We start from the raw sequence: 27,363 nt of genomic DNA, 5'->3' as shown, positions 1-27,363 counted from the left end.
AAAAAAAAAAAAAAAAAAAAAAAAAAAAAAAAAAAAAAAAAAAAAAAAAAAAAAAAAAAAAACAGAGCTTTTCAGTATTCTTTAATCAATCGTTATTTACGATGACAATTTGTTATAATGTCTGCTCTTGTAGTATGATGCATTTGAAATAGGATTCATCACCACAGATGACTTCACAAATGCTGACATTTTGGAAGCAACCTATCCTGCTGTTGCAAAAAGGCTACTTGGTGATTGGATTTCTGATCCTGCTATTCCTATTGTTACTGGTTTCCTCGGAAAGGTGTTTAAATGAACCATTTTACTTTATTGTCTGTATGTTTTGAAGGATTGGATCTTTTATAGTCTTGAAGATAATGCAATCATGAGACTTATTCTTTTCTAGAATTTTTTTTTTAATGCAATCGTTTTTCTTCTTCAATTTAAGGGCTGGAGATCATGTGCAGTGACAACGTTGGGAAGGGGTGGTAGTGACTTGACTGCTACTACCCTAGGCAAAGCACTTGGATTGCGAGAGATTCAGGTTGCAGCATATTCTTAAATAAATTTTGGAAATGCAGTTTCTTGTTTTGAGTTAAATTTTTATCATTCGTTTAAAAGAATGCTTCTATTTTTTTTTCCCTTTCTTTTCAAAGTTATAGATTTTAAATTCAGTTTGTGCCTTGCAGGTCTGGAAAGATGTTGATGGTGTTTTGACATGTGACCCTAACATACATAAAGGTGCAGAACCTGTTCCCTTTTTGACTTTTGACGAGGCAGCTGAACTTGCTTATTTTGGTGCTCAGGTAACGTAATTCTACTCCAACCATTCCTCATACTGTAATTTGCTCTTTTCAGAGGCTTTTACATAGATAAGAATTAATGGGCTTTTACATAGATAAGAATTAATGGACAACGAAGGCTTCGATTGTGTATATTATTGTCATGAAATTTATTACTTTCTATTGTTTGATTATCCGATGTGTATAAGTTGTTGGCTGATCACCACCTTGGTCTCCTTTTGGTTCACCCTTTTCTTTTTCTTTTCTTTGTAGGTCCTACATCCACAATCAATGCGACCAGCTCGGGAGGGTGATATTCCCGTTCGGGTGAAAAATTCGTACAATCCTCAAGCTCCAGGTACTCTCATCACCCGGAGCAGAGATATGAGCAAGGTTCGTACTACTTAGATTTCTTGAAAAAGAACTAACGCTGTATAGAAGACTTGAAAAACTAGCTGTAACTTTTCATATTCTCAATCACAGGCATTACTAACAAGCATTGTTTTGAAACGCAATGTAACCATGTTGGATATCGTTAGCACTCGCATGCTCGGTCAGTTCGGTTTTCTTGCCAGGGTATGGTGATGATCATTTCTTTTCCCAGTGCCCTGAATTATTGCTATTTTTCATTGATATCTTTTTTTTTTCCCTCTTCTTTTAAATACAGGTGTTTGCAATCTTTGAAGATTTGGGCATATCTGTTGATGTGGTTGCTACCAGTGAAGTCAGTTTATCCCTGACCTTGGATCCATCGAAGCTTTGGAGCAGAGAGCTCATACAGCAGGCAAGCGTATGAACCTATATATTCTAAATTTTAGTTTAGAACTACGAAACTATTGTATTGTATGTTTTTACATATTTCAAGTTTTACGTATTCATATTTAATGTTAACACTTATGGGCCTCTGTTTTCTTAAAATTATTGTTATCTATAACTTTATTTCAAGTTTTTACCTTTTATTTATTTAATTTAAAATAATTATTCTTGTTAACTAATCTACTATATGTTCTAATTTTGGTTTAGAACTATGAAACTATTGTATTGTATGTTTTTACATATTTCAAGTTTTGCGTATTCTTATCTAATGTTTACACATTATGGGGCTCTGTTTTCTTAAAATTATTGTTATATATAACTTTATTTATTTGTTTATGTGTATGTTAGTTGTCACCTCACTCGAACAATGTCTTTTTGTTCATCTTGCAAGAAGGTGATTGAGAGACTTATTGTCCTTGTAAAACACAGTAACATGTGTTGTATGAATATTTATTATGCTAGTCTTGTTACTTTACTCCCCATTTGTCATTTATGTTCAACAATCAGAATTTCAGCAGACCTTGCTCAGCTGATTTTATATTATATCCAATTGGCAGGAGCTTGACCACGTAGTGGAAGAACTTGAGAAAATTGCTTTTGTGAAACTGCTTCAACATAGATCAATCATTTCACTCATTGGAAATGTTCAAAGGTCATCACTGATACTGGAAAAGGTGCTGCATCTAGTTACCCCACTGATTGATCACATGCACTTAAAATTTATGCTTATTTTCTAGCCCCTTCATTTGAATCATATTTAAAATCATAGCCTAAATTTTTTAAAACGTTTTATTTTTGGCCTTTTTGTTCATCAAACTGGCCTTTTGACCTTGTTCTTCTCGGTTGAATGTTTATGGATTTTATCCAATTTCCGAAGAAGAATTCTCTTAAGTAATCGACCTGATGTTGAGGTTTTCAAGCATCATTGTTGCTTGTTTCTAATGCACAACTTTTTGGCAGGCATTTCGCGTTCTTCGTACCAATGGAGTAAATGTTCAAATGATATCCCAGGGTGCTTCTAAGGTTTCTTCTTCTCTTTATACTACACATCGAAAACGCATTCTTATGCATGCAATCACTTATCCATCAAAACAGTGCATCTTAGGGTGTTGCATTAGATTTCATATTTGAAATATTGTCGAGATTACCTCGAGGTGGCCTTGACTGTAAGAACTTAATATATTACCGTCATTACTATGGGTTGGTCTAATGGTTCATGAGACAACGTAAATTATATAAAGAGCTTAGAGGAAATGAGTTTAAGTCATGCTGATCACTTATCTATGATTTATTATCCTAAAAATTTCTTTGGTAACACAATGTGTTGAGTCAAATACTTTTTCCATGATAATAGTTGAGAATAGTTAAAGGTGCATAGATACTCGAGTTCTGAATTGAAGAATTATGTAAGAAACTTATCGAAAATAATTTTTTAGTCTCCTAGAACTCCGCTCGTGAAGTTTCCGAATAAGATTAGTGGAATAAACTTCGAGCATAAGGAGTAGTCCGTAATACGTCGACTATACACATAAAAGATATCGTTGTGATCTAGTGACTGGACCAAATAAGAAATTGCTTTTCTGTTTTGAAAGTATTTGTATGTTCACCATGACTCAATTGTGCTATCCTCTGGACAGGTCAACATCTCATTGATCGTAAACGACAGCGAAGCAGAGCAATGCGTTCGGGCTCTCCATTCAGCCTTCTTCGAGACCGACAAACTCACATTAGATAGAGAACGCACATCTCAAAATGGTTCAGTCTAGCTAGCAACCAAGGCCATTTTTAGTTGCAAGAAGGTGTATTTTTCGACCATATTACGAGGAAGGAGCAAATCTAAGCAATCGGTATGTAATAATTATTGTCGAAATCGAGCAAGTCGAGTTAGTTTCTTCCATTAGTTTCATTAGGTAGACTACTGCAGCTCTAAGTGTAGTATTCAGCCGATTCAGAAAAAGAAAATTAGGATCATGGTTTATGGTGTACGCTAAGCTTCATCAGTGTTTTATATACTTTTATATGGCCTAGTTTGTCTCTTGAGATATGCTCATTAATATGAATTAGTAAGTTAATAAGTGTACACCCGAGCCAAAACGAGCATACCTCAATAATAATTAGCATGTACTTAGTCGAACTTTTAAATTTTTATACACCATGGCCTTCTTACATATGCGTCCTTTTCTACTCTTTTAATGTTGAATTAAAAATATTAGATGCTATTGTTTTGAGTTATACTTTTATCTTTGTATTAATAAAATCATGACATTCTTATGTGTTCTTAATTTTTAGGTTAAATTATGAATTTAGTTCTTAAATTTTAAGATATGTATTTATTTATTCTATGATCTAAAATTTTAATTTTATATTTAATAAGTATGTGTTGATTTCTAAATACATGTAATTTTAAAATTTACTGCAGAATTTTAAAATTTTTTATTTTTGTATTTAGTAAATACATGTATTTTTATGTAGTTCGAAAATTTAAAAACTAATTTTTTTTTAACAAATAATGTTAAATTGTAATTAAAATAATAAAAAAATTATAATTAACAATTGAATGATTGATTACGAGACTTTAGAACATAAATCTTAACTTATTAAAGGTATTATGTTTCATATTATCATATACCAAAAGTCTTATACATTCTCCTCTTATATTTGACCTCACGTATTTGACTTAGATGGTTTAGTTGCTTTCACAAATTCAATACTTAAGTCAATTTCTTTTTATGTTTTATTTTTTCTTCTCTGTGAACGATCGAAGTCGGTTGATTATTAAAATAATTAAAGGAAACATTTAGCGGTTATAAAAGTATTCATCTAATATATTCCATTTCCACTTCTAAAAATAAAAAAGGAGAAGAAACAACACGAACAATTTGGTTGTAGAGATGTTCACGGGACACGAAAGCCTTTTCTATCATGGTCTTTACCTCTCGTTTGAAGCTCTATTCCCGTGAAATTTCATATTTAATTTTGTGGGTATTATTGTTGAATCCATCAGAGTTTTTTTTTTTCTTTTCAATTTCAATTTTTAATATATTTTTTTAAAAATAAACATTTATTTCAAATAATTTTTATTTTTCAATATAATTTATGTTAAAATGACCAAATAACTTAATAAATCTAATAATATTTTATAAAAAAATTAAAAATATATTTTATTAAATGAATATATCTACTTGTTGTATATGGTATATATGTATCTTTCTATACGTTAAAATTTTGAGAGGAAATGATAAATATTTTCATAATTATGATTAAAACAAAAATTACTAAAAAAAAAAAAAGAAAGTAAAATCAAAATTAAAAAACAAAAGACATTAATTAAACCTGAAATATGACAACGTAAGATTATACTCATAATTCGCATTCAAGATTCAATCGTAGCCGTTGATTATTGGAACCGTCAAAAAAGGACAAAGTCCTATAAAGGCCACTTCATAATTTGGAGTCACCAATGACCGTCCATTTCACGCGTGTGCCCCACGCGACTTCGGGCAGCGTCATACCTGCCCGTTGACTATAAAAGCAACTACCCATCTCTAACCCCATTTCTCCGTTTCAGAGAAAATCAGAGCCATTGGGCGTTTCAGGGATCCGTTTCTGAGCGAGAAAAAAGCGAGGTTCCTCTTCTAGGGTTGCTTCATTTTCTTCTCCATTGTTGGAATTTTGCTTTGATTTGTTCTGCTCCAAGTTCCATCTCCCATGGCGCTCTCTGATAGACCTTCTCGCCAATCTCTGATCCCCAGCTTCCTTTATTCTTCACCTTCTTCCACTCGCACTCTGCCCATTAAGAAGATGCTTCAGTCTTCATCCACTTTTGATGCGGTTTCCTCTTCTCCTAAGACCTTTGCTATTCCGGCCCCGAGTGAACCGTCTAAGAAGATTGAGTTGTACTCGCCGGCGTTCTACGCTGCTTGTACTTTTGGTGGGATTCTCAGCTGTGGTCTCACGCATATGACTGTTACTCCTCTTGATTTGGTTAAATGCAATATGCAGGTTCGATTCTCTTCGATTTGTGATCAGTTTTCTGCTTGTGTTTACATTTCCGATTAGGTTACTTATGTTTGTGTTTGGAGATTTTGAAATGTTTGTCGTCGTTCTCTGATTTATTTCCATTCAGATCAGATCTGTGGGTTTTCTCGCTTTGTTAGGAGGTTCTTGTTTTTTTTTTTTCGGTGGTGGTTGAATTTTGTATGGATCAGATCTAGAACGTGGCCGATATATTTTAGGAATAGTCTAGTTATTAATTTGCTAAGTAAGTTGTTAACGTCAGTGTTACGTTTTTTCAGATCGACCCTGCGAAATACAAAAGCATTTCGTCGGGTTTTGGAATTTTGCTAAAGGAGCAGGGTGTGAGGGGTTTCTTTAGGGGTTGGGTGCCTACCCTTCTTGGCTACAGTGCTCAGGGTGCTTGCAAGTTTGGTTTCTACGAGTTCTTTAAGAAGTATTACTCTGATATTGCTGGACCTGAGTACGCTGCTAAGTACAAGACCTTGATCTACCTTGCTGGCTCTGCATCGGCTGAGGTGATTGCTGATGTTGCACTTTGCCCTTTCGAAGCAGTCAAGGTTCGGGTTCAAACTCAGCCTGGATTCGCTAGAGGGCTAGCGGATGGACTTCCCAAGTTTGTCAAATCTGAAGGAACTCTAGGGTACGTGACATGATAGGAGGAAATATTTCTGGATGTTTTAATGGATTAATGAGTTACATCTCGTTTGTAATTGCAGGTTGTACAAGGGTATTGTTCCACTCTGGGGTCGCCAGATTCCATGTAAGTTAAAAAAGAAAAATTCTTATCTGTAACTTCTATGTGCTTATTTTGTTCCTATTGATTTTTCTTGGAATGGATGATCGTGTTTTCTCGCACATACATAACAAACTTGGAACTATGAAGAATTATACTTTAAAATTGATATGCTTAGCTATCATTACAAGCACATTCCTATAATTCAAGATTTTACAAGATTATAGGAATGTGCTAAGCATATACTTGTAGTTTTCGAAATGGGGAATCTATGCCCCATTGGGGCAGAAACTTGATCCCGTGGAGATGTTTTTCCATCCCTAGCTGGGGCCATGGATTATAGTTGGCAATATTTTTCATTTGTTGATGCTTAGGAAGTTGCTTCTGTTCATAGATGCTTGGTCGTTAATATATAATGTCTACATGCATTGTCTGGTACACCTAATTACAGTTGGAATTCCTTGGTAATTTTTGTTGTTGTTGTTTGATGGCGATGTACGATTTTCTGGAGTTTTGTATTGTATCTCTGCATTTTCTGTATCTTCAAGTGGAGATTTAAGAAAAATTCTTTTGAAGATATTCTTTAATTTGACTTTCAGTTACTTTGATTGTTCTTTTTTTTTTTTTTCTTTTGGACAAAAGATAAGAATTCATCCCTATCCCCAACCATTTAAGTATGGGGGTTACTAATTGTTTTACACAATTTACAAGTCATCTGGGGTCTGCAAACGTTGTACCACAATGGTTGAAGGAATTGGAATTTTATTCCCCCTCAAAACAACTTTCTCTTGTCCGTGGCAGAGAACAGTTTGTGCATATGGCGAGGTTTTGATGTCGCAATATTGCTTAACTTTTATTCTCCCCCACTATGGTAGTAGGATGTGGGGAGATCCCTAAATTGATTAGGATAATAGTTTGTGCATATGGCGATGTTTTGATGTCGCAATGTTGCTCACTTTTATTCTCCCCCAATATGGTAGAAAGATATGGGGGGATCCCTAAATTGATTAGGAGAACTTTCTAACTGTCATCATTAGATATGTGCTCGAGTTTCATACAATGAGCTAATGGCATAATCTGTTTTTTTTTTTTTGTTTTATTCTTTGATTTTATATTGTCGTCAAAACTCAATTTTCTTTTGTAATTTGACCTTGTTCAAAGTATCCTAAAAGAAAAGAAAATTCCATTTGAGCCTGGATTCAGTGATTGGATTTAAAAGCCTAAATTGTGAAGTAGATTCTGCTTTGCAAAGCACATAGTATTCTCCGTTTGTTTTTAATCAATAATCTGTGATTTTATCTTGTCTTATTCTCTGTTCGCAAACTTTTGCTTTATTTTTATTTGCTATTCGTAATGATCGGTGCTTTTCTTTCAGACACAATGATGAAGTTTGCTTCCTTCGAGACAATTGTCGAGATGATATACAAGTATGCCGTTCCCACACCAAAGGACCAGTGCAGCAAATCTCTCCAGCTTGGTATTAGTTTTGCTGGTGGATATGTGGCTGGTGTTTTCTGTGCTATTGTGTCTCATCCTGCTGATAATCTCGTGTCATTCCTCAACAATGCCAAAGGAGCAACTGTTGGAGACGTGAGTGCTGCATCCATTTGGACGGAGTTATACTTGGTTTGCATTCTATTTGTTGTTTTATTACTTTTGGGTTTTCATGGTGCAGGCTGTCAAGAAGCTCGGATTATGGGGTCTCTTCACCCGTGGTCTACCCCTCCGTATCGTCATGATTGGAACTCTTACTGGTGCTCAATGGGGCATTTACGATGCATTCAAAGTGTTCGTTGGACTGTAAGTTCATCCCATGGCTATACCTTTATCCTGATTTTCCTCCATTCGTTTAAGAGCTGTCACTCACATTGACACTTTCTTTCGACCAGGCCTACTACTGGTGGTGTTGCTCCTGCTGCCCCCGCACCTTCTGCTTCTGAGCTTGCAAATGCGTGAGATTGATGCTCGATCCATCGATCATCCGGAGTTTTGTTGTTTTTACGAGTTGGGGAGAAACCTCTCCATAGAATTGAATAAACATAACCTTAGAATGATGATATGCTTATAGTCCTCGAAGCCAGAAGAATTTCTTCATAGAATGGATGATGGACGCTTTTCCATTCATTATCGGTTTCCCTTTTTTCCCTCGGAATTCATTGAATTTGTTGGGGATGGTTTTGATCTCATCCTTAGCTTGGAATACTTGTTTGTAGTAGTTCATAATTCAGATAGAGATTTGCAGTTTGAAGGTTTAAGAACCATGAGCATATGATATGAGGATGTATTATGTACCCATGTCAGGAACAAACTTTCTGCCAAATAAACTGACAGATGAAGGGTAAACAAAGATTTGGTCCAGTTTTCATTTCATTAGTTATTGCTATTTTGGTTAGCTAAAGTGTGAAGCCCCTATTATAGATATATATATATATATATATACACACACACACATATATATATTTACATAATATGGTTGAAAATCATGAAGCCATACAAGACAAGCCACAGTTTGACATTCAAGCTCATTATAATGCTTTCCACATTTGATTTAGATGTGGAGTGGGTGTCTTAAATGTTTAGTTCATTGACAACTTCAATGATTGCATCAATCAATGGTTGTCTCTTGGTTCACCAAAGGATCAAAGGACTTATAAAGCCATTTTGAAGTATCTTGAGAATATATATATATATATATATATATATATATATATATATATATATATATATTATATAAAAGAATATTCATTTTTTTAAACATTCTAAATTTCAAATTTGCCTATTAATTATAAATATGTTGAGAGACTTCTCAATTAAACACTTCAAAGTCATTTTTTGAATAATACATCTTATTTTAAATAATAATAAAACCACTCAAACAATTAAGAATTAGAAGACAAATTGATATAATTATTTTAGATACAAATAGTTCTTTAAAATCAATTAAAAATTAGACTAATCTTTTCTCTAATTAAAATATCATTTTGATCCCTTATATAAGGTCTTCTTCCTATTTTCAACAAAACTAGATTTAAACTAACATTACAAGAACAAGGGAATGAGTCCCATTTTTGTCTTCCTATTTTCAACAAAATTAGATTTAAACTAACATTACAAGAACAAGGGAAAGAATGTCTCGTCCCATTTTCGTCTTCCTATTTTCAAGGAGATTTAAACTAACATTACAAGACCAAGGGAACGAATGTCTCGTCCCATTTTTGTCTTCCTATTTCAACAAAAATAGATTTAAACATTACAAGAACAAACAAGGGATCGAAGACAAATATGATATCTTAATCTAAATTAAACAAGAAGAAGGGAAAAAGGGGGAAAACAAAAGCAATGGATTCAGAACAAAACTATGCCCCATTAGTTTTTCGAGGGGGGGGAATTCACGTACCACAGATAACCCACAAATCATTGCAATTCCTGAGAAACGATAGATAGAAGAGAAGCATCTGAACTTGGGTCATTTCCCCCCACCCCCTTCGTTTTGGGTAGTAAATATGAGTGCACTATTCTTCACATTCTACAAAGTGCATTAGACCAACCTGAAACTTCTACAAACTATTAATTAATGAAAGCTGCAACAACCCAACACAACTCTAGAAAGAAATCCTCTATGAGGGCTTGGCCGACTTTTTCACAAACAACTTGCTTATATCTTCAGTGACAATGTTACTCCTGCCAAACGCAAAACAAGTTCAGGACTCCAATCACAATTCATCACAAATTCTAAAAAAAATAGAAAATATAATGTAACAGCCTAAGTCTAAGCCCACCGCTAGTAGATATTATCCACTTTGGTCCATTACGTATTGCCGTTGGCCTTACAGTTTTAAAATACGTCTACTAGGGAGAGGTTTCCACACCCTTGGTATTGTTCCCCTCTCCAACCGATGTGGGATTTCACAATCCACTCCTCTTGAGGGCCCAGCGTCCTCGCTGGCACATTGCCCAGTATCTGGCTCTGATACCATTTGTAACCGTCCAAGTCCACTGCTAGCAAATTTTGTACGCTTTGGCTTGTTACGTATCACCGTCAACCTCAAAGTTTTAAAATGCGCCTACTAGGGAGAGGCTTTCACACCCTTGGTGTCGTTCCCCTCTCCAATCTCACATGCATGGTTATATTCGCAAGAGTAATGACATGCTAAGTTCTTGAGGCGATAGAATCACACTTGCTGGAGGCCTTCAGCACATCCAGCATATTGAAGAACAGTGACACAAAAACTAGCAATAAGAACAACAAAGAAAAGAGCATCGTACCAGTTGAAAGATTCTTCGGTCAAATTTTTTTCCTATTAAAATCAGTGAAATTGTAATATCTTAAAGAAGTTACGGTTACTTGGAGCAATAGCAAGGCATTGGTAAGGAAATGCTCCATCCCTCTGAACTAGAAACCCCAAATCAATTATACCCCACATATAGAAGATTGTATATCTTGTTCTAATAAGCAAAAGAAGGAATGAAATATATATCTGGAAACCCACTAGTTTCACTGCCAAATGGAAAACCGAATCCTAATCCAAGCAAACCACTAACTAACTAATATGAAACTCAACTCTACTGTTAACTACAGAGATTTGTAATAGAATAAACTGCATGCTTGATATCAGGCTCGATAACATCGGACGGAATCTGAGTCACATTTAACTTCAAAGTTTTTGCAAGGAAGGAAATGATGATGACCAACACCCATAGACGCACGTACTTTCATAGAACCAAGTGTATTAACAAAACTTCTCGTGGCCAAAAACGAAAAACCATGTTTATCTTATACCTAACTTCTTAGTACTACATTACCATTACGTCGTGCGTGCTAAACTTAGAATCATAGGTTTTAATTGGTAGACTGAGACAGCTCTTTCACGGGAAAGAAATAAACTTAGAATCATATCTATGCCAATGCATTCATCTGTATGTACATGATTTCGAAATGATTCGATTCTCATTGCCTAGTGCAGACTTCATAAACTATATATAAATGCATCAAATCCAATTATCAATGTCTTGCAGTATCACTTATTCAGGGAAAAATGTCAATGACCTTAAGTGAATCCAAATATTAGCATAAACAAATGGAAAAGAAGGAGAGAATATAATAGAACGAACCTTCCAGTAAGCTGAGGTGGAACCAACAAACGCCCTACAGTCTCTGGAACATTCTTTGAGTGAGGCAAATTCGATCGTGGAACTTTACTCCGGGGAAGAGAAGATCCCAGAACATTTGTTTCTCTCTTACGAGATGCATTGGCAGCCATAGCTGCTGCCACTCGAGAAGAGTGATCGCTACCACTAAGAAGACTGGAAGAAGTAGGAGAATTCAATAGTAGAGAAGCATCAGGAAGCTCAACCGAAGGCACAGAAGAATCCTCGTTAGTTTCAGATGGCTGTTTTGGCTTAAGAATGGACCTACAGTGCAAATCACAAGGAAATAAATCACACACACCAGTACCAACCAAAATAAACCAAATCTTTAGTTCCAAGGTAATGAAATCAACAACTAAAGAATTCCCTAAACCTACGTAGCAGCCATTTCGAACTTGCAAAATTCCATAGTAAACCAAAAAAAAAATAAACAGTATGACCACAATAACGATCTTTAAAAAGCCAGTCAAGAACATCTGGAAGCACAACAAACTCCATTACTCCCAGTTAATCTAACAACAACAATAACCCTAAAAGATGGAACACAAAAAATAAGAACTGGTATACAACCAACACATCATTCACTTCGAAGACAAAACCTATACGCTTTGTGAAAAAATAGGTCAGGAAAATGATTGAACTTCGATTGGAATAGAGAAAAAGCAAAAAATAAATTGAAATTGGAGCCCTCCCGCTTGGGAACTAGAAAAATCTGAAGAAATGGAAGAAAAGTTACTGGTTGACGGGGTGAGATTGAGACCTCGGCTCTTGGTTGGGGAATTGAGGCTCCTTGGTTGTGTGGTCTTCCGGTTTCTTCCGATTCTGCTCCTCCTCCTCCTCCTCCTCCGCCGCCGCCGTCTCGTCGTCGTCCGACGAAGCGTAGTCTACCAATGACATTTTTGTTCTTCTCTTGCCTTCTTTCGACTCTTCTCCCTCTCTCCTCGTCCTGTATTTACGAAACTATGACCCGCTTCTTCATAGACCAATCCCAATATCAAACGACGTCGTAGTGTAACTCATTCCTCGTATATTTTAATTTTTTTAATATTATTAATTCACTCACTTTTTTAAGTATTATATAATCTAAACTATATAAATAAATATTTCAATTTTTTAAAATAAAATATTAATTTTTCACCTTTATAAAATATTTCAAAATTAATATTATAGCTGAAAAATATCTGACAAAAAGTCAACGCTTCTTCAAAACCGACTAGATAGAACTTCTTTCATAGTGTCTTTCTTAATATGACTCGAACACAGGAATCCAACTTATAGGAATCTCTTGAAAGACGATTTATAACGGATGGAAGAAGTAAAAATTTAAAAAGAATTCACTTTCTCGATCTATCCAATTTAAATAATATAATTTAATGTCTAATATTATAAGACGTAAATATTTTATTTAAATCATATTTAAATATTTTAAAATAATTATATATATATATATATATATATATATGCATTCACTCGTTTCATCGTCATTCAAATTTTAAATATATATTTTTGTTTTATTATATCAAATATAATAAATATATTTTTCTTTTAAATATTTATTTAAATACTTAAAAATGAAATATATTTTTAAAATTTATTTCTTATACAAAAAATAAAATAAATAAATAAATAAAACTCTTATTCGCTAACCTGCAAAAGCTAGAGATGCAGACGGCCGTACAATCATGAACGAACGGTAAATCAAATCCGCTGCGTTGCCAATGGCGGAAGAGAAGAATCGAACTCCAATCAGGTCTATTACTCAAAACCTCTTTAAATTTCTTCTGCATTCATCCACTCGAATTTCTTCTGTTCATGTGTTTAAGGTCACTGATTTCGATATTATTCCACTAGAGGCATCTTCCTTCTTTTTATACAATTATGTGATCCTCGCGGTTCGATTCGGCGATCCTCCGATTGAATTTGAGCTTTGATTTTCTCTTTTTTCTACAGGAGTTTGATGTGCTGTTTCTTTTTGATTAATGCAGAATCATCATGTTGTTTTATGAAAAAATTTTAGGTTAGAAACGAGAAGTTGTATTTTGAACTCGACGGTTGTCTCTTGAACAATGGCAGCGTCGGCAAAAACTCTTGCTATTCCGGATCAGTCGAATAATGGCGACTGGACGGTTGTTTTACCTCGTCGTGGCAGGCAGAGGAAGAATTTGCCGAAGCTAAGAAAACAAGAAGATCAGCGGACTTGGTCTCCGTCTGATCAGGCCAATGATACAATCAGGGAATCGAAACTGTTGCATAAGATGGAAATCTGTATTAAGAAAGTTGAGAGCTCCCAATTTTATCGAACTCTTGTTGATGAGCTTGAAATGATGCCAGTCTTGGAATCCTTGAATAGGGTTTTGGCCTCGGAGTCGAAGATGGGGATGGTTTTCTATGGCGTAGGAAGCATTGAAAATTATGAAAATCCTCGATTGCAGCTCAGTCTTGCTATATTGTTGAAGAGAAAGTTTAGTTGGATTGGAAGGTTAGAAGTGTTCGATCCAATTCTCTCTGCAATCGAATGTCAGGTTATCGAATCCTTTGGTTGTTCTGTTCTATCAGTAAATGAGCAAGGACGGCGATGTGCGCAGAAGCCAACAATGTTCTTCATGCCCCATTGCGAGGCAGAGCTGTACAGCAATCTTTTACAGGAGAATTGGACGGTGGAGCTGTTGAATCATGTTGTGCTGTTTGGAAATAGCTTTGAGATCTATGAGCAGTTTGTATCTGAATTCAAGAACTCACCCGTTGTTGATTCGGCAAAGTACATCTTGGCCTCTAGAAAATTCTCACGCGAGATCAAAATCAAGACACTTTCAGATGAATATTTTGGTGCTTCAAGTTGGCATGTTTTCAGCCCTTTTTTACCGACAGAGCTGCAGTTCACAGATCTTTGAGGACATTGTCTAGTGCTTGGAAGAACAACCAGGTAAATGTAGTGTTAAAATTGTTCATGAATTTTGATCTTTACTTGATTGTCTCTCATCTCAAAGTCTTGTTAAATACTAACTATAGGAATATTTATCAAGAGAAAGAACATAAAGATGTCTCAACATTATAAAACAGCCTCATCGGCATCATGGTATAAGATTATAATGCATAGAAATAAGGTTTCTTGAGAGTAGAAATTTACATTATAGGGGTAGATCGATTTCTATCTCGCAACTATGATGAACTGAGTGTGCACTTGGTAGTGCCATGGTAGGCGACAATGACGATGCAGTTCTTCTTGATTCTAATGCATAGAAAAAAGGTTTCTTGAGAGTAGAAATTTACATTATAGGGGTAGATGAATTTCTATCTCGCAACTATAATGAACTGAGTCTTCACTTGGTAGTGCCATGGTAGGTGACAATGACGATATAGTTCTTCTTGCTAAGCATATCAGCCAATGTCAACAGTAACAATCTAAGTCCCACCGTTAGCAGATAGTGTCCGCTTTGGCCCATTACGTATTGCCGTTAGCCTCACGATTTTAAAATTTGTCTGTTAGGGAGAGGTTTCCACACCCTGAATGTTTCGTTCTCCTCTCCAACCGTGTAGGATCTCACATCAACTCCCTATATTTGATCAATTGTCTGAATCATACGTCATGGTAGACCTTGATTATTGTGCTTTTCGTGTTAATATCGAATCAACGATATAGTAAATTCATAAAGATCTTATACACCTAGGTGAAGGACTTGTTACTAGATCTCTTAGCTACGAACCTGTTTTCGTTTTGATCAGATTAAATCGAGCTTTTTAGTTGGAGAAGATCTTGTTTATAAACTCGTTAGGTTTTGCTTTACTTCTTACCATTAACAATGGCGTTGGAATGAATAGCTATTATATAATGTGTGCTGACACTATTGATGCCTAAGAATAGTTTATTAGGAACCAACCTGATGTGTAGTTATATATATATAGTGTCTAAGGTTTCCATATACAATAATTTTCAGTTTGCCCCTAATCTTATAACTTAACAAACCATATACAATCATAAATGATAACCAAATGCCTCTAGAATAGAATCTGTCTCCAAACAATGCCCTAATAAAGCAATGAAAGGGGAAAGACTACCACCACCTGTTCCCAAGGAGTTTGAAAGGTTCTAACTCTAATATTGTAATACAATTTAAGGATCTGAAAAAAGAAGAACAAATGAAGAACAGAAGATTAAATCTAAGCCATATATTCCACATCTTTTTATTTACACATTACAAATGCCAATGATATACAGCAGCTACCCAAGGAGAATGATCATTTCTCTTCAACTTTCAAGCTTTTTTCTAGTGATTGATTAAATATAAAATCATATGAATTCAATACTTCCCCATAGCAGCAGCTATTGTGTGAGTGGAATGCATTCTAGCTCAACCTCAAGAACACCTCTCTCCACATTCTGCAATCTAAGAGATATATCCTGTCTAACCTTTCCATCTACAAGGTTAATGATTCCATCTTTTACCAACGTATTGTCATTACTTGCCACCCATTTTCCCAGCTGCATTGATTCATCAATTGTCGACTTCTCGTACGCCCTTGTGGCTGCAACCAATGGTTGAATGTCGATTTCGGCCTCGCCCATGAAGTCATCAGTGGAAAATGTGTCCTTATCATAGACAAGCTGCAGAAATCATCATTTGGTATCTCTTACTAACTGTAGATGAGATCTAATATACTTGGAAGCTTAAGAACTTAAATGACTATAGACAAGAGGTTCCTTGATGAAGAAGATGCTTTTGGCAAGAAACGGTGATAGATTTGGAATAAGAAACTCTAACTTTCTACGACATAGTACTCAAAATTTGATTTAGTTTTTGAAATCATGATTTCATTATCGAACAAGTTATGTTGTTGCTCACCACTTTTAGCGGAGGTATATGTTCGGGAATCGACAACATTAGGCTCTCATTCCAAACTGGGTTAAGGTTGCTCTTTATGACGCGAGTCCTCACCGACTGCAACAAATAGCAGTAGGAATCAGTACTAGATAACAGTGTAGCTAATACAAATCATAAACCTGAATGTGAATCGAAGTAATATAAAAGAGAGGCTCACTTGGTGACCCAATACGAGAATTACATAGGGATCACTGGACACCACGTCTCTAATAGCTAGGTTCGTGCCTCTAACCACATTGACCTTAACCAACCCGACGAACTCGACCATACCTGCCTACAAACATTACATCTGAAGTAATAAGATCCAACATCCATATCAAACAAAAATTTTAAGCCACAACACTTGCTTTGCTTTTTATTTCCCTCACTCATCTCCAACATAATTTGACTGCTAGCTCAAAGTTCCAGCTTTACATTTTCAACTGTTCATTGATGAAGAATATGCATTTATAAGAGATAAAACTCATTCTTGGTTAATCAGAGCATTTTGAATTCATTAGAACCGTTTAGTGTGCTTATTCAGTCCCCCCTTCATCTTGAATGTGTAGTCTAATAACTTAGAAAAGCACATTTTTATGGCTCAACATATCAAATGATCCCTACTAGTTTGAGTGTTGGGGTGGCTCAAGTATTGAAGACTAGTATGTCAAGTAGCATATGAGTAGCATATCTAAGGGCTCGAATAAACAATAACTTATCATGCATCAATTTTTGGAACAAAATTATAACAATCTTTTTGAGGAGGGTCGCTAAGGGTCAACTTGAGAATATTAAAGAATGAAAAACAGAATTCCTCAGATTAGGGACCTCATGAAATAAATGATATATAACCACATGGATCTGCTTAAATGCCGCAGAATTAACACTCTTAAAACCTCAAGTTTTATAGATTTTATTTGATCAATGTGGAAATTGTTAGCTTCCAATATCTTAAATTAGGAGAGGAATGGTTGCAACCAAAAATTTGAAAATAAAAAGGAATTTGTGATCTCTACAGCAATCCACAACTTAAAATGCTGAAAGAAATCATTAATAAGAAGAATGCATAATCAAAGAAACTTACTGACGCTAGTCTTGAGACTGAAGGATTGCTCTTGTCGAAACTCTTGTGGTCACTATCTCTTCTAACTCGGCTGTTACGAAACGCATTCGCAATGCGATGCCTAGTAGCTAGTTTCTCATAGTGCCTTTTGTCCTGGGAACCATTCTTGCTTGAAGAGTTAATTTGAGAGCATGGTGAAATCCTTTTATTAACTGAGCCATCACTAGAATTATGACCATTGCCGTTATAAAATTGTAGCAGTTCATACTTTCTCCTGAATTTACAAGAAATGTGATTCTTTAATACAATAGAATGTACTCAATATTTCAGATTCCTCGATAAATGAATGAGCGTGTGCTAGCAATACCTTATAAACTCAAAGCGCTCCTCTATACAGGAATCTGGTTTTGGTTTTCTGGTCAAATCTATGATGCCGGCTTCATATTTCTTGTTTACATCTGCGTTTCCACCCATGCTTATAAAAGTATTGACTTGTTCATCCGTCCAATTATCTAGCTTCACTGAGAAAACCTGGAATTTGTTGTTGGTAAATTTAGATCATAAAATTCTTTGCATGAGATATGAGCCTTCAGTATTGAAATTAAAGTCCATATCAAAATAGTAAACAGGAATTACTTCAAAATTCAATTCAGGTGATCAATATAATAGGAAGGATCACATAAGTATATCCTACTGAGAATAACTTCTTTTTGGAGTTCAACAGCATTTGGAGCGGGGGATTTGAAGCTCTAACGTTTTGGTCGTGGATACTTTTGGGTATGCTCACTTTGGCTATCCTAACGAGAATAACTATCTTCAAACAATTAAAGATCAACTATTTATATTCCCTACTGAAACAGGTTGAGATGGAAACTGCTTTCCCCTGTTGCCTTATCAAGTCTCAGCAACTAAATCCCAAATCTGCCTTACAACCCAAAATATCGCATCCATAATTCTTCTTTCATTTTTTTTTTTTTTTAATGCATATAGATCAAGTATCACCACTCCCTACATTATGCTCGTAGACCGCCCTTACTAGTCCTAAGAGTGCCTTTGCCCATCCCAGCGCCAACTTCTAGAGATGGCAAAGGTTTTAAACTAAGGTTTCCACCTGGGGCTTAAACCAAGACTTTAGAGGGCATCTCCAACTATCCCAATCCCTTGCCATCAAGAGCATTCCTTAGGGTGCATCCGTGATCTTTTTGTCCACCAGAAAATTGTCCTCGATAGAAATTATGCTAATTTCCTTGAAGTCAGAACATGAAGCATCCTAAACATACATGCTCTAAATTTTAAGTACTCAGAATTTCCAACCATCACCATCAAGGTTCACTACCAAAACATCCTTTCCTCATACAACTACAGTGCCAAATTTCCTTTTACACTTGAAGGAGTACAATTTATCATCTATATCAAGTATCAATCAACTGTGGGAGCAGACGTGCAAATAGAAGCATCTGACTTTTGTTCATTTGGGTACACTGTTCAAGGTATTTTGAGGTTGATGACGAGCTTAGAAAGATCAAAGGTTATATTATTTAGATTGTGATTTTGGAGCGTCAGACTATGATAGTGTTCTTTGGCAATGTTGATACTGTGACCTGCTTTATGATATTGTCTAATGCCATAAATTTATTCTAATATGGAAAGCTTATCTAAAATGATCACGTCATCAAGCAGCATGGTCAAGACCTACATTGTGTGTTTGTTATTAGGAGATAATAAAGAAACAAGAAGAAAAGGAAAAAGAAGAAGAAAAACCTTAGAGATATGAACTCCAAGACTTCTGTGTACTCCAGAACACTTTATACAGATAAATACTCCCAAATTTAACGATCTGCATCCATAAATCAGAGATTATGAACAAAAAACTAAACTCATGTTGAGAAGAAGTTTCAGTAGATATCAAAGGTTACAGTTGCATTTTGAGTGATGTAGAAACCACCTAAAACATCAAGAGTGATAAAAGTAACTGATCCTTTTCTAATTTATACACATTAAAGAGACTTGTCGGGTGTGACATAAAGTGGCCTAAGGAGATTCAATGGTCAGCCCAAGTAGATTGAGGTCTCAATTCCCTAATAATAGTCCATTTGTTTCTTCCAGGAGAGATCAGAATAAAGATCTCAACAACAATCATACGGCAACTATTAACTTACTCCCTCCCTGTGCCCTAGAAAACAGAGTAAAAGAGGCACGGAACATATGAAAACGGTCGGTTGGCTGAAGTTTAATCCACCTATTCAACGTCTGAATAACTGACTCGAGGGAGGAACTTCCAAGAGGGAATTGTTTCCCCATGGTTCATATGGAAGGAAAAGAAAGGAAAGAAACAATGGCAAAACAGAAAAAACTGTTCTATTGATGTCAGAAGAAACTTGAGAGTAAGGAATGGGAACTTCTCTCTTGAACAATTCAATGGCACCTAGTTTTAAATTTTCATCACATTTCCCACACACCACACTACAATTTGGTCAGGACTTCAAGGAGAAAGAGAGTCAATTTGAAACTTGTATGAATGAATATCTAAATAAAAAGAAAATAAAACATTTAGACTTACACCCATTTCGGATCTGGTGAGCCACAATCTGCACATAACTTATTACCAGATTGGCGCAACAGATCTTCCAACCTTTTCTGGGGGCCTGATTGAAGGCAGCACAAGATAATATAGTTAACAAAGCTTCTTCAAATATATCGGGTGGTGATAGGGTACTAGAAACATAACTCATTACAAAAGAACGTAAAAAGTGCACATGACGATTATCAGTGGGAAATAAATACAACATTCAATAAAGTAGAAACATGGGTACGCAACAGAGATTGGGAGCATGGCAAACAACAAATTCTCAAACTTAATCTGACCAAAAATATAATAACAATTGAGAAAGAATTGTACAAGACCTTGAACTTAGGATTCTATTCGTTTATAATATAGGGGGTTTCCTGTTCCCCTCGTTCTACACTGAGCATTCTTTAGGTTTAAGATGGGATCAGTTCAGCTTTGTGTTAAGGAAGGGAAAACTTGAACCAAATTAAGAAGGTTGCTATCATTTTGATATTCACGAGAAACAACTAAAAGGATGTCATCAAGAAATTGCAAGTGGTCAAATCATCCAATCAGACTCCAGTGTAAGAATCATACTAAAGCAATTACTTAGCAGAAGATGACAAAAAAAGAGATCACCTGGTCTTAGGAGGGGAAATCTTGTCCTGCAAGCTCAAGTAGGTTAAATGTTTCAAGATCAAACTCTAAGAATCATTTGAGATTTCAGCTTCTAGAGTGCTAAAAGTTAAATCTTGTCAAATATAGGTTTGGGTGAATTTTGTTTCTATTTCTTGAATCTTATTTCCTTATTTCCTTGATTCTTTTCGTTTATTATTTCTTATTTATAGTTTGTTGGGTCTTGAAGTTGAGGTTATTGATTCTTAGTTTCTCATTTATTTCAATTCACTTGTTTCTTTGAGAATCGATACTTCACGTTGATCTTGATTTTGCATTCAAGACTTGCTTCTTAAAGTACTTGATATTGCAAACTCTTGAATATTTGTTTCCTATTTGGAGAGATTTTAAATATTTTTCAGGGAGTGCTACATCTTTTGAGTGAAACACGTGAGGGAGTGATTGTAAGGTCCAATTTTCTATATGCTAACATCTTTTTGCAGCCATGTATACTCAAAATAGAGCTTCAAGGAATTGCCACAAGTTTGATCAAAACTTGCTTCCATTGTTCGTTGGGAAGATTTAAAATCCTGAGTACCTTCTTTGGAAGGAGGAAATGGATGCCATATTTGATCATCACAACTACACTGAAAAGGGAAAGGTAAAAGTTTGTCGTCTGCATTTGAGAAATATGCACTGACACTGTGAAATGTTTAGTTGTCAAAGACAGTGGAAATCATGCAATACCCTCATGGAAAGAGTTCAAGCTTCTAATGAGGAAGCGTTTAGTTACTAAATCTTTCCACAAATTGAACTTTGAGACAGGGAGCAAAAATGTGGAAAAATACTATGAAAAGATGCTCTCATTGCTTGAGGAGATTAACTTATATGTGGATGAGGAAGCTACCATGAACCGTTCTACCAAGGACTTAATGAGGAGATTGCAGAGATGATTGCCAATCAAGAAGAAATTCAACCTTGTGAGGATTTGATCTTAAGGCTATCCATTGGAAGCATTGAACAGTGGAATATCTAACAGCTAAACTGAGCATTCTGATGTTACCCAAACTACAGTAAAAGACCTTTCATTGATGTTCAAAATGATTCCTAGTTCACTAATGAATTAATCTCTCATGATATAAATTAATTTTTAGACTGGAAGACATATTACTGGCCAAAGAATCAGCAGGATGACTAGATTTTACATTTTCCACAATTAAACTAATTATGTGATTTAGCTCCATCTACTTTCAATGCAATTCCATAGTAAATGCTATTACATTTAAAAATATATTGAGATTTGAAGATATAATACCAGAGAGCTGTTGATCCTTTTTCCAGTTCCACCTTTGCGTTTCTGAATCTGAATACAAGAGATCATAGAGAATTGAAGAACTGAAAAAGAGTGAAAGACCTGACAGCTAAACTATGTATTCTGAAGTTATGCAATCTACGGTAAAAGATCACTTATTAAAAAGTTAAAAATGATTCCTAACTGAGTAATTAATTAATCTCCTGAAATTGGAATGCACAACATACAATACTTGTATCAACTCAGCAGGTTGACTAGGTATTACATTTCCTACAATTTACACTTCCTCCAGGATTTGGCTTCTTCTTCTTGCAAAAATATTCCTTAATGAGTGCAAGTGCAGTTATAGAGATACAGAGAATTGAGATATAATACCAGAGGGCATTCGACTCCAGTCCCAGCCTCGCATTTCTGAATCTGGAAATAGAAGATCGAAGAGACAAACGCCTAGCACATTTCAATCATGTCAAGGAAATTTCAATAATAACATGAGCTGAGCTCTTTATACATCGGTAACAATAGATACATTCTTACAATTCTTAAGCAATATGAGTAATGTCCTAAAAGAATAGATAGCAGTGAACAGGTCCCAATGGTCCATTTGAACAAATGAAAAATAAGTGCCTACCCACCATGCTACAATACAAGTTCCAATGTATTGAAGAGGATACTCATTTAGTAGTAAATGTCAATCCTACATGTTTGTGATGATTATGTCTACACTCTTATTTCCAACCTCCACAACAAAAACAGAAAAATCACACAAGATTGAACGTATAAAGTTTCAGCAGTTTTCAAGTACACCAATTAGTTCTATTATAATTACTCAATAGGTAATAGTAACTAAGGCTTTTCTTTGATGGTTCGAGCACACTTTGCATCCAAAGATTTAGTCAACCAGCTCAAATTTTCTGAAATTTTGGTCTTTCCATGTCCACAGACAATCTTCATTTTCAATATCACGTTTATCTTTGTGAAATTCCACATCGGTTGGAGAGGGAAACAAAGCATTCCTTATAAGGATGTGGAAACCTCTCCCTAGCAAACGCGTTTTAAAACCTTGAGAGGAAGCCCAGAAGGGAAAACTTAAAGAGAACAATGTATGCTAGCGGTGGGCTTGAGTTGTTACAATTTTACTTCCTAAAGAGAGACCCTTCCATAAAATTATCAAATGGGACACCGCATTCAAATCACAATAGTTTTTCGGAGTCCATAAGAGACTTATTACACCCAAAAAAGTTCAACCTTAAGGGAAGATAAATCATTATGACACATCAATATAATATAATGTATCAATCATCTCAATAAAAATCAAAAAGCTTTTCAAAGTTACCTATGACTTAATTACATTACAAGAATGTTTTATGGTACAACAAATGTGAAGGGAGGAATTCGAACCTCCAATCTCATAGGAAGGAATAGACAGGCAAATGCTCCGGTGGGCTATAAAATATGTTTACTATATACACTCACCATTATACTTACTCTCATAAAAGGAAATATTTGGACAAAAAAATATCATCAATGAACTGATTTTGTAATATCCCAAATGAAGGTTTGAGAAGTATCAACTGGAAATATGAACTTTTTAGCTCATAGGAGAGATTGCAAGGGTTGAAAGAACACCATACATTTCAAATAATTAAGAAGCGGTTCAATCTTAAGTTCATCCACACAAGATCTGTCTCTCCACCCAATCTCCATTTTTTTTTTTACTCTAGCCCATACTCGCCATTTTATTTGAGAACCAGTTCTATCTCTAGTTATCCAAATACTTGCCCACCTAGCATATAACTTCTAAGGGGTATCTAGAAAATCTAGAACATTCCATTGAGCATAAACTTGGAAACCTATCAACACACTTCAAATACCAGCTGGATATTTTTTCATCTCGACTATGAAGCACATGATGTCGGGGACGGAATATGTCAATATGATCTAGATTATTCAAAATGTATCTAAAGCTTCCTAAAACCTATAGTTTGTAGGAGAAAGTAAACTTTTATTGAGATTAAAATGAAAGAATACCAGACAAAAGAGAGTGGACATACAAAAAGACAGCCCAACAAAAGTAGCCTCGAAGTTAACATACAAAGAAGGGATCAATTCAATATAATAAGTCCCAGAGGATAGATACAAAAATCCTTAGAGAATGGTGCCCAAATTGAGGCATCTTCCCTTTCCAAACAAGAGAATTCCAGTTAATCAGTAGTTAACCTAATCATCACTTTACTGGCTACTGTAAGGCCCCTCAACTTCCTATTGGATGATTAACTATTCAACTGAGAACTGATATTCAAATCTTTATCTGTACACTAAGCCACAAAGTTTTCTTCCAGTATTGGGTATCAGTAGTATAATCCACCAAACTGAAGTCAAGTGAGTTTCATATTCTAATATCTCAAGAATCCCAACCCTTAAATTCACAAAATTAATCAACGCAAAGATATCTTGGGCTATGAACACGAATAATCATTTGCAGAGATGAAAAAAATACCTGAATCGGAGTTCTTCGGCTGGGTTGACATCTCCAGCCTCAAATAACGAGCACACAAATCATGAAAGAATGGGGGAATCTGAAGGCAGCAGTTCTCTTAGTTAATCCACTAGGTCATAATCTAAAACTTGAGCGAAAGAGCATAATAAACACAGTGGAAAGGAAATCAAAGGAGTTCTTACAGGTTTGTACAATGACGAATGAAATGATTAAGCGTAGATTAACATAACTCTACCCTGCCTTTTCTCTGCATGAAACAAAATCAAAATGTACTAACAAAAACGAGAATCCAACACTCCAATGCCAAAATTAAACCGAATACGCATAACAAACAAGCTGAAAAACACCAAATAATGGTTACCGTTCAAGGAACAAAAGAAGGGAGGCGCGATGCTAGAGATAGTTCAACGCATTTAACGGAAAATCTGCAGCTAACGAAGCATACAAAACGCTCGTAACGAAAAATGTCGAAGAATTAACGAAAACCGCAAAACCTTACCATCTTCGGTGAAATTTGGTGGAACAAATGCAGAGAAAAAACTGAAATCAGAGAGAAATTGATAATATCAGAATGTGTATCTCATTGCTCAAAAATTGTTGGTCGGTTAGCAACAAACTTCAATTGATTTTGAGAAAAAAGAAGAAATGGGCCCGATGATCTTCGATTGAAAAGAAAAAAAAAAAATCATTCATGTTCGTTCAAGTCAACGTAGTTCATGGATATGATGTAAGTGTCCAGAAGAGACGATGATTAATTAAAAATAATTAGTTCAAAATCCAGTAATTAACAGATAATTAGTTGAAAATTAAATCAGTTAATTAACAGATTTTCTTAAAATTATAATAATGAAGAAGAACAGGTCAAGAGGGCGGTAGGGACATCTAATGCACGTTGTTTACTTTTTTTTTTTTTTTTTTTTAACGACACAATTTTTTAAAAATTTTATAATTAAATTTATATTTTTCCTCAATTTAAACATTCCAACCTGCTCCTATTTCAACCGTCTAAGTTCACTGCTAGCAAATACGGTTATATTTGAGCTTTCTCTTCTGGGTTTTTCCTCAAAATTTTCACACTTCTAAAGAATGTTTTGTTCTCCTCTCCAACCAACGTGGGATCTCACCATTTACGCGTCCTCGCTAGCACACTGATATCTGGCTCTGATACCATTTGTAACCGTCTAACCTCACCGCTAACAGATATTGTCTTTTTTTAGCTTTAATTTTCGAACTTCACAGTTTAAAACCTTAACTTCAAAAACATGAAATCCTGAGTACCAAGTTTCAAAAATAACTATGGATTCTCATAAAATAACATTAATTTATGAAATATACACCAACAAATTTCATCTATATATTAATTTTTTTTTTAATAAAGGTCCCTTTTTCAAATTTTATTAAAAATAATAATTAAACCAATTGATAATTATATTTTTAATTTTTTAAAAATCTAAAGCTATTATTAAACAAAATAATTTAACGGTTAGTAAAAAAAATGATATTTTTTAAAATATTTTGTCACAATCTCTCACCAAATATGAATAAATATGAAATTATTATTAGTCAGAAATCAAAATATTAAAATAATGAAATGTTGTACTGTGTTTTACAGACTTCTATTTAAATTAAAATAATTCTTATATAAAGACTCAACAGAAATACAGATTCAACTTACCCATTCAAACTAGCAATAAGTTATACTAAATTCTGAACATTTCGAATATTTTTATTAATTAAAAAAATTATTGACTAGAGCATATTAATATTAATATTCTAAAAGCTAGCCAAATGTCCTACCTACCACTAATTCAAACGCTTTTTCCATTTCGAACAAATTCAAAAGCTACACATACTTTTTTCGTGGAAGCCACCAACATATGTCTGGTGACAACTTTTTATGGGTCATAGTGCCAACGCTCGTAATCTCATGGTAACGGATAGCAATTGTGTGACATTTATTGTAACTCAACGAACAAATTAGTCATGAGAAATTTAGACGTCGTGAACAACGTCAACGTATACTCGAGTCTCGAGTTATGTTTGCTAGAAATGTTTAGAAAACGTGAGCGATGAAATACATCTGAAAGATTGAAATTATCGTTATATAATTATAAGCAAAAGGCAACATGATTGCTTAAATGACGTATAATTTATGGGATAGGGAATGTAATATAGATGAAAATAGTATTTATTAAAGAATAATATTCTTTGTTTTTTTAGCTTTAATTATATAAGTTTTGTTTGATTTAGAGATGGTGAGTTTCACGGGATTTGTCTCAAATGGAAGAGGGAATGAGAAAAGATTTATTTTCATTACTTGAATGAAGCACGGGATGAGGAATTATCCTTCATCCACGTCTCCAACCCCGATCACTAAATTAATAAAAATACTCTTAAATTTTGCACTTTATCCTGTAATAAACCATAAACTTTCAAAATTTTCAATAATACTCATTCAATTTAAAAAAAAATATATATTAATTTTAGATATAAATAATTAACACTTTTATCTTCAAATTTACGTACATTTTAAATTTTCAAACGTTTAAAAAAAATTTAAAAATCACCTTTAATTTTTTTTAAAAACTAAAAAAAAAAATATATTTTTAAGCATTAAAAAGAATATTCATAAATTCATGAAAGTAATTTTAAAAAATTTAGAAATGATTTATTAGCTGTTTCAAAAATATTATTTAAATGTTGACTTTTATTAATACTTTAAAAGGTTTTAAAATTTTTCAAAAACAACTATGAACTAACCAATGCTACGAGAGCTTATGCTTAAAGTGAACAGTACCATATCATTGCAGAGAGTCGTATTCATCTAACAGGATATCAGAGTCATGTCCTAAACTTAGTTGTGTCAATAGATCGGTAAATCCTCAAATGTTGAACAAAGGATTCCAAAAGAAAAGGAGTCAAGTTTTCTCGAAGGCATAGTCAAAAAATGACTAAGACTCCAAAAGAAAAAGAAGTCGAGCATCGATTAAGGGG

General features: G+C 34.6%; 5 protein-coding genes across 13 annotated transcripts in view; 3 read left to right on the top strand and 2 right to left on the bottom strand.

Annotated features, from left to right (window-relative positions):
• The window catches only part of LOC111464214 (aspartokinase 2, chloroplastic-like), a 7,585-nt gene extending 3,842 nt beyond the window's left edge, over nucleotides 1-3,743 (top strand). Inside the window, exons 6-14 of one of the 2 annotated variants that reach the window (XM_023108317.1) lie at nucleotides 134-283; nucleotides 428-523; nucleotides 669-785; nucleotides 1,035-1,154; nucleotides 1,245-1,337; nucleotides 1,429-1,545; nucleotides 2,135-2,251; nucleotides 2,538-2,600; nucleotides 3,215-3,743. In XM_023108317.1, the coding sequence (XP_022964085.1) occupies nucleotides 134-283; nucleotides 428-523; nucleotides 669-785; nucleotides 1,035-1,154; nucleotides 1,245-1,337; nucleotides 1,429-1,545; nucleotides 2,135-2,251; nucleotides 2,538-2,600; nucleotides 3,215-3,343 (1,002 nt within the window). In that variant the 3' untranslated portion in view covers nucleotides 3,344-3,743. Of the gene's footprint in view, nucleotides 1-133; nucleotides 284-427; nucleotides 524-668; nucleotides 786-1,034; nucleotides 1,155-1,244; nucleotides 1,338-1,428; nucleotides 1,552-2,134; nucleotides 2,252-2,537; nucleotides 2,601-3,214 lie in introns of both variants that reach the window. The other variant, XM_023108312.1, reaches the window with a different exon arrangement.
• A 1,376-nt stretch (nucleotides 3,744-5,119) lies between these two features.
• Nucleotides 5,120-8,697, top strand: LOC111464249 (mitochondrial phosphate carrier protein 3, mitochondrial-like). Its single transcript, XM_023108365.1, has 6 exons — nucleotides 5,120-5,579; nucleotides 5,873-6,234; nucleotides 6,311-6,354; nucleotides 7,703-7,917; nucleotides 8,003-8,127; nucleotides 8,217-8,697. Exons 1-6 carry the CDS (start codon nucleotides 5,286-5,288, stop codon nucleotides 8,281-8,283), a joined length of 1,107 nt encoding a protein of 368 aa, XP_022964133.1. The 5' UTR covers nucleotides 5,120-5,285; the 3' UTR covers nucleotides 8,284-8,697.
• Nucleotides 8,698-9,595: 898 nt separating this feature from the next.
• On the bottom strand, nucleotides 9,596-12,460 carry LOC111464275. 2 transcript variants are annotated; one of them, XM_023108419.1, is made up of 3 exons: nucleotides 12,236-12,460; nucleotides 11,440-11,739; nucleotides 9,596-10,008 (listed from the first exon to the last, which is right to left on the bottom strand). In XM_023108419.1, exons 1-3 carry the CDS (start codon nucleotides 12,370-12,372, stop codon nucleotides 9,945-9,947), a joined length of 501 nt encoding a protein of 166 aa, XP_022964187.1. In that variant the 5' UTR covers nucleotides 12,373-12,460; the 3' UTR covers nucleotides 9,596-9,944. The 2 variants fall into 2 exon arrangements, with proteins under 2 accessions (XP_022964187.1, XP_022964179.1); XM_023108411.1 differs by having other exon boundaries at nucleotides 12,212-12,442.
• A 654-nt stretch (nucleotides 12,461-13,114) lies between these two features.
• Nucleotides 13,115-21,687, top strand: LOC111464256 (protein SENSITIVITY TO RED LIGHT REDUCED 1-like). 4 transcript variants are annotated; one of them, XR_002714004.1, is made up of 4 exons: nucleotides 13,115-13,225; nucleotides 13,461-14,398; nucleotides 21,064-21,221; nucleotides 21,386-21,687. XR_002714004.1 is itself a non-coding variant. In XM_023108398.1 (3 exons), exon 2 carries the CDS (start codon nucleotides 13,542-13,544, stop codon nucleotides 14,364-14,366), a length of 825 nt encoding a protein of 274 aa, XP_022964166.1. In that variant the 5' UTR covers nucleotides 13,115-13,225; nucleotides 13,493-13,541; the 3' UTR covers nucleotides 14,367-14,398; nucleotides 21,064-21,687. The 4 variants fall into 4 exon arrangements, 3 of the variants coding, with proteins under 3 accessions (XP_022964166.1, XP_022964146.1, XP_022964155.1); XM_023108398.1 differs by having other exon boundaries at nucleotides 13,493-14,398; nucleotides 21,064-21,687; XM_023108378.1 differs by having other exon boundaries at nucleotides 21,064-21,687.
• LOC111464229 (probable ADP-ribosylation factor GTPase-activating protein AGD11) lies at nucleotides 15,242-25,100 on the bottom strand. 4 transcript variants are annotated; one of them, XM_023108354.1, is made up of 13 exons: nucleotides 24,731-25,100; nucleotides 24,552-24,616; nucleotides 24,370-24,448; nucleotides 24,041-24,045; nucleotides 22,248-22,296; nucleotides 21,876-21,923; nucleotides 19,958-20,042; nucleotides 19,159-19,234; nucleotides 17,765-17,928; nucleotides 17,419-17,671; nucleotides 16,513-16,629; nucleotides 16,317-16,412; nucleotides 15,242-16,078 (listed from the first exon to the last, which is right to left on the bottom strand). In XM_023108354.1, the coding sequence occupies exons 3-13, from the start codon at nucleotides 24,398-24,400 to the stop codon at nucleotides 15,797-15,799; spliced, it is 1,206 nt and encodes a 401-aa protein (XP_022964122.1). In that variant the 5' UTR covers nucleotides 24,401-24,448; nucleotides 24,552-24,616; nucleotides 24,731-25,100; the 3' UTR covers nucleotides 15,242-15,796. The 4 variants fall into 4 exon arrangements, with proteins under 4 accessions (XP_022964122.1, XP_022964103.1, XP_022964112.1 ...); XM_023108335.1 differs by lacking the exon at nucleotides 24,041-24,045 and having other exon boundaries at nucleotides 22,248-22,319; nucleotides 24,731-24,800; nucleotides 24,869-25,100; XM_023108344.1 differs by lacking the exon at nucleotides 24,041-24,045 and having other exon boundaries at nucleotides 22,248-22,319; nucleotides 24,731-24,794; nucleotides 24,869-25,100.
• Nucleotides 25,101-27,363: the final 2,263 nt, after the last annotated feature.

This window comes from Cucurbita moschata, unplaced genomic scaffold, assembly GCF_002738365.1.
Source record: "Cucurbita moschata cultivar Rifu unplaced genomic scaffold, Cmos_1.0 Cmo_Scf00002, whole genome shotgun sequence".
In the NCBI taxonomy this organism is placed as follows: Eukaryota; Viridiplantae; Streptophyta; class Magnoliopsida; order Cucurbitales; family Cucurbitaceae; genus Cucurbita; species Cucurbita moschata.
Note: the sequence above shows the minus strand (reverse complement) of the source record. Positions and strands in the feature narration are given on the sequence as shown.

What these genes read in the sequence shown, in the direction of transcription:
- LOC111464249 (XM_023108365.1), top strand. Translation starts at nt 5,286, where the DNA reads ATGGCGCTCTCTGATAGACCTTCTCGCCAATCTCTGATCCCCAGCTTC. An exon ending in TGGTTAAATGCAATATGCAG is followed by an intron (nt 5,580 to 5,872) that starts GTTCGATTCTCT and finishes ACGTTTTTTCAG; the next exon opens with ATCGACCCTGCGAAATACAA. An exon ending in AAGGAGCAACTGTTGGAGAC is followed by an intron (nt 7,918 to 8,002) that starts GTGAGTGCTGCA and finishes TTCATGGTGCAG; the next exon opens with GCTGTCAAGAAGCTCGGATT.
- LOC111464275 (XM_023108411.1), bottom strand. Translation starts at nt 12,372, where the DNA reads ATGTCATTGGTAGACTACGCTTCGTCGGACGACGACGAGACGGCGGCG. An exon ending in CAATCTCACCCCGTCAACCA is followed by an intron (nt 11,740 to 12,211) that starts GTAACTTTTCTT and finishes TTTGCACTGTAG; the next exon opens with GTCCATTCTTAAGCCAAAAC. An exon ending in CCACCTCAGCTTACTGGAAG is followed by an intron (nt 10,009 to 11,439) that starts GTTCGTTCTATT and finishes TGCGTTTGGCAG; the next exon opens with GAGTAACATTGTCACTGAAG.
- LOC111464256 (XM_023108398.1), top strand. Translation starts at nt 13,542, where the DNA reads ATGGCAGCGTCGGCAAAAACTCTTGCTATTCCGGATCAGTCGAATAAT.
- LOC111464229 (XM_023108326.1), bottom strand. Translation starts at nt 24,400, where the DNA reads ATGTCAACCCAGCCGAAGAACTCCGATTCAG. An exon ending in TTGGAGTTCATATCTCTAAG is followed by an intron (nt 17,929 to 19,158) that starts GTTTTTCTTCTT and finishes AACAAATTCCAG; the next exon opens with GTTTTCTCAGTGAAGCTAGA. An exon ending in CAGTCTCAAGACTAGCGTCA is followed by an intron (nt 16,630 to 17,418) that starts GTAAGTTTCTTT and finishes TAATGTTTGTAG; the next exon opens with GCAGGTATGGTCGAGTTCGT.